The sequence below is a fragment of the Nicotiana sylvestris genome, chromosome 11 (genome assembly GCF_000393655.2).
Source record: "Nicotiana sylvestris chromosome 11, ASM39365v2, whole genome shotgun sequence".
Taxonomy (NCBI): domain Eukaryota; kingdom Viridiplantae; phylum Streptophyta; class Magnoliopsida; order Solanales; family Solanaceae; genus Nicotiana; species Nicotiana sylvestris.
In genome coordinates, this window is record NC_091067.1 from 28,874,974 (window position 1) to 28,880,343 (window position 5,370).

Here is a 5,370-nt window from a genome sequence, read left to right on the forward strand (position 1 = left end):
AAAAAAAATGCAAAAGTAAGGATATTTTAGTAAATGAAGTAAAATGTATAATTGTACTGCAAAAAAAAAAAAAGTGAAAAAAAAAGAAGGCAAATGTATATAGAGAAAAATTGTAACACAAAGCAATAGTGGTCCATTCAATAGTTGTAGCCTTTCTTTGTCCCTTTCTTCTGTACTGATCTCAATCACTCAAAGGCCAAAACACCCCAATCTCTTCACAGACACAGAGGGGAACTGTCTCTGCTATATCTATTAAACTCATCAAGAAATCTTAGCCTTTTATCTTCCTATTCCTCTATATACATCTCCCGTGACCACTGTACCTAAAACCCCTCTCTTTCTTTCTATTTCTCAGGGTTCCATTTTATATATTTTTTCTATATTTATACATATGCCAAACCCCAAAACCCTTCTGAATTCCTTTATTTAAATACCCTCATTTCCATTCCTAGATATTTCTCTACCAAAAATCCCAGTTTTCAAAGTGCTTTCTTGAATTCAGTGCTTTATCTTCTTCCTTAGCTCAATTCTCTCTTCTTCTTAAGTTAGATTTTTTTGGAGTTAGTTAATTCTAAGAGGGGGTTGTTTATTTTAATCCATTTGTTTTGTTTGGTGAATTGAAGCCAAATTCTTGGACTAAGTATAGAGGGAACTAGTGCTGAAAAGTGTTTAGCTCATTGACTTTTCTTTTTATAATAATAATGATTTGAGAAGTTTGGTTTATAGTGAGAAAAGAGTATACTTTATAGGGGTTTGGTTCTATTTCCCATACAAAATAACTCTTCCTTGGAAAACTTCACCAAACCAATACATTCTTGCCAATTGGTACTTTTTCTCTAGCTTCTTTGTTCTTTCCCAATTTGGAAATTTCATTTCTGAATTGTAGACCTAAGAATTCATCTGATTTTTGAGAATTAAGTCTGAATTGCTTAATGGGGTTTTCAAGAATTCATCATTGAATTCCAAGATTTCGAATTCTTGAATTTCTTCTCTGTTTCTCATTAGTACAATGTCTTGTTTAACTGGAGGTGGAAGGGCAACTTATAAATTGGATTTAGAGATTATAAAATCTCCATCTAATTCATGGACTTCACAATCATCTTCACCTTCTTCAACTCTTTCAGAATCTAGCAATTCTCCTATTGCAATTTCCAATAGAAAACCTCGAACTCCTCGAAAAAGGCCTAATCAAACATACAATGAAGCTGCAGCTCTTTTATCCACAGCCTATCCTAAAATATTCAACACAAAACACCTCACTAAGCCTTGCAAATTCACTAAGCCACACTATCCCTTCTCATATGAATCCTCAGAGTTGGTTGTGCCTTACCAAATCGTCGAAAATTCGGGTTTTTTACTCCATCCTCCTTTGCTAGAAAAACCCAATTGCCCAATTGAGCAAAGGTTAATGAGTTCTTGTGACAAACCATGCCAAAGTCCAGGAGAAATTGATTCCAAAGGGAGTAGTTCTTTAGATGTTTGTGATGAATTTCAAGAAGATTTTGATGCAGAGTCTATTTTGGATGAGGAAATTGAAGAGAGTGTCAATATTGATAGTATTATGGGGAAGTTAAATGTGGAGAGTGAATTATTGAAAGAGACCAATTTTAGTTTTAGTTATAGCAATAGCAGCCACCATCACAATTTTGGTACATGTTATGGTTTTCCAATAGGACTAGGATTTGAAAATGGATGCCACCAATATGATTTTGGCATGAGAAATGGGGTGCGACCATTGAGAAATGTCGATGACGGAGATTGGTGGAGGTATCCTAGTGTAAATGTCATCGACATTACACCGAAATTCAAACCGCCGGTAGAAAAAAAGAAAAAGAAAGTAGAGAAACTAGTGGAGTTGAGGGGCTCGGAACCATCATCAACAAAGGATAATTCGATTATTAAGAGGACGAACAAGGACAATTCAAGTCAATCAATCAAAGAAGAGGTAGATGTTCCAAAACCAAAATCGGCGTTGCTCCTAAAATTGAACTACGACACCGTTTTGAACGCGTGGTCCGATAAGGAATCGCCGTTCTCCGATGACATGCCGGGATCGGAGGCTGCCGGAAATGATGTCCAAGTAAGTGTCTTTGGATTCTGTTATTTTAGTTAAATGTAGTAGCATACTAGGATAAACTGCAACATACCTTTGGACCACGACACGTGCATCTCACGCTTTTCTCTTTTTAGTTTCTTAAATATATATTTTTTTAAAAGCTCTACTGCTTTTTAAAGGCTTTTTATTTGACTCTTTATCCTTTTTGTGGAATTCATGACATAATATTCAAGTGTGGTAGTTGGCATCAAAGCGATGTTACAGTCTACTTCTTTCCAGCTTGAAAGTGGGACCTTTTTGACACACTAATGTACTCTTTTAAAAAACTAGAAAAGTTTTTTTTGATTTCTTACCCGGTATTCGGTATCCATATTGGTGTCCGATTAATCCGGGTTCGCGCCAAGAAGTCCCATATTGGGGGTAAAGCGCTCCCTAACAAAGACGACTCCATAACCAGGGCTCAAACTCGAGACCTCAGGTTAAGGATGAAAGAGTATTTACCGCTCCACCACAACCCCTGTTGAGAAAAAATAAAAATAAAAACTAGAAAAGTTCAATATTTTTTCTATTCTTTTTAATATATTTTTCTATTCCAAATTTCCGTTTTCGACATAACTACGTCTATGCATCCTTAACATACAACAAGACATAATGATTGCTATAGTTTTTAATATTACTTTTCTTAATATTTTATTCAAGAATGTGTTTTTAACGTAATAAACTAATAATGCTTCCAAAAGAAATAATGACATTGTTTTATTATCAAATTATTTATTACTATTTCAAGTAAGTCATTCTGTCAAGAGCATATTCTATGATATCAAGTGTCGTTATGATTGTTTTTACACTTTTGCGCCTTCCTTCTTGGTGGCATCTCTTTCTTCTTAGAACTATTTAAATATTAATAAAATTGAAGAATGTACAGGAAATGACATTATTTGTTCCTTTTTTTTTAATTTTTCAAGATTCTGATTTTTTAATTAAATCTGGATGCAGGCCAGATTAGCACAAATAGACTTATTTTCAGAGAACGGAGGAATGAGAGAGGCTAGTGTGCTACGTTACAAAGAAAAACGACGCACACGTTTGTTCTCTAAAAAAATTAGATATCAAGTTAGAAAAGTCAACGCTGACCGACGGCCCAGAATGAAGGTACCGTTATTATGAAAGGATTTAGCTTAGATACATGGATACGTGAAAGAATTTTTATATTATCAATAAATTTAGCTTGTTTTAGCTCGTTGCTTACCTTATTTTCAAGTTAATAATTTCGTTTATTATTTGTAGTTTACCTTTAATTATTTTTTAGATAGTAATATAAAAAAATTCTTGCATTATCAATATTTAAAAGTTAAACTCATCGTGAAAATAGCAGCTTGAGTTTTATGAAAATGTTATTTGGCCTCTAAATTTTCTAAATTCAGTCTTAATGAGTTCATAGTACTTCAAGTGTTCGATTTATATTTCGTTATTTATTATTATTATTATTATTATTATTATTATTATTATTATTATTATTTTGGCTTGAAAACTAGACAGATGTTGGAAAGGAAGGTTCTCCTTTTTCATTTTTACAAAAGAAAAGGAAAGCTTTTATTCTTTCCTTTCTCTTCCTTTCCCTTATTTTCAGGCTTATATTATATTAAGAAGGTGTCTATTTTTTTTTAATCAGTAAATCACTGTCCCTACAATTTTCTATACATGTTTTTTCGTTTTCTTAATATAAAACAATGAAGGAACAAATGAGCCATATTATATTTATAAATAATTTCTATTTCTCCAAACATAAGATAAACTTTTCTTTGTTTTGACCAGTAACATTAGAAAATGAACTCTTACCTCAATCATTTTGGTAGCACAGTAAAAATCAGTGGATATCTATAAGTCAAGGCATTTAAAACTTTAGGGAATGATACTTTTAGTTTCACGATTAACGATAGATATTTGTACTAATAAAGATTGTGGTGGAATGATAAAATTTCTCTATTGTTAATTAGATGTTTGGGTTAAGGTTTTAAAATTTTAAAAACTTATGATAGGGAGCGCTTTCCCATTAATGAAATGAAAATGCAAAAAAAAAAAAAAAGAAGAAGTAAAAATAGACATTTCCAATCTTTTCTGAATGATTCTTTATTTTTCAAATCACTTTTTCTTAAATGAATTGTTTTTCCAAATAACTCGGTAATCTTGAAAAATTTGAAAGAAAAAAGTCAATTATAGAGTTAAGAATTCGTTTAATTATTTTTCTTAAATCCTCGTTCATTGGTCATATGTTATTAAATGGAATTATAAATAAATCTAATGAAGAGCAAGAAAATGTTTTCTTTTGGAAGTACGTATAACTCCACTTAATTAACATCAATATAAGTAAATTAGGTTCCTTTTTTTCATTGGGATTTAGTGAATAATCCCATTTCATGTACTCCCTCTGTTCCAATTTATGTGAACTTATTACCTTTTTGGTCCGTTCCAAAAAGAATGACCCCTTTCTAAATTTGGTAACAATTTAGCTTAAACTTACAATTCTAACCTTAATGAGAAGCTTTTATAACCACACAAATACATTGAGTCTCTTTTTGATTTGTTTAGGACCACAAATTTCAAAAGTCTTATTTTTTCTTAAACTTCGTGTCCAATCAAACAGATTCACATAAATATTGGAAGGGAGGGAGTAATTAGTACTCTCTTAATTTCGGCTTGACATTGATAAGAATTGAGTCCGGTTGTATTTGTACAAAGCTAATTTCAATTCAGCCTATAAAGTTCTTTAAAATTATTTGTACACACCCAAATTTATGGTTATTCTATTTGGGACCACAAATATTTATATTTTTCTTAATTCTTGCAGGGTCGGTTTGTGAAAAGCCCAAATTCACCAGAGAGAGAGCTAGGATGAAGAGTTGATTTATCTAGAATTTTAGGATACTTTTCCCTTTTTATTTTCTGGATATTTTCAGTTTTGTTACTTCTATTTCATTATTTTTCTTTTTTAAAGTTATTCGGCCTTGTTACAATTAGAATAAATGTACCAAGGAAGAGACTAGTTAAGACTGAATATGAAGCAGAATAGTTGAAATTTTTTCTCATGTTTGTTTTGTTTGTTTCCTTCTCTAGTTTCATTTGCACCTAGATAATTAGTTTCAGACAAAAGATCTTGGTTTCGACATCTTCTCTATCACACGTTGGTATTACATACTTTTGGAAGTTGGTATTCTTTAATATTTTTTTTAACTGATAAACATAGTAGCTTTTGCTGTCAGTTAATATACTGAAAGAACAATAGATATTCTTAATTTATCAGCTTGATACAACAA

General features: G+C 31.6%; 1 protein-coding gene across 1 annotated transcript; it reads left to right on the plus strand.

Moving 5' to 3' along the window:
- Nucleotides 1–328: 328 nt before the first annotated feature.
- LOC104246955 (protein CHLOROPLAST IMPORT APPARATUS 2-like) lies at nucleotides 329–5,142 on the plus strand. Its single transcript, XM_009802873.2, has 3 exons — nucleotides 329–2,080; nucleotides 3,053–3,208; nucleotides 4,905–5,142. The coding sequence occupies exons 1-3, from the start codon at nucleotides 1,010–1,012 to the stop codon at nucleotides 4,950–4,952; spliced, it is 1,275 nt and encodes a 424-aa protein (XP_009801175.1). The 5' UTR covers nucleotides 329–1,009; the 3' UTR covers nucleotides 4,953–5,142.
- Nucleotides 5,143–5,370: the final 228 nt, after the last annotated feature.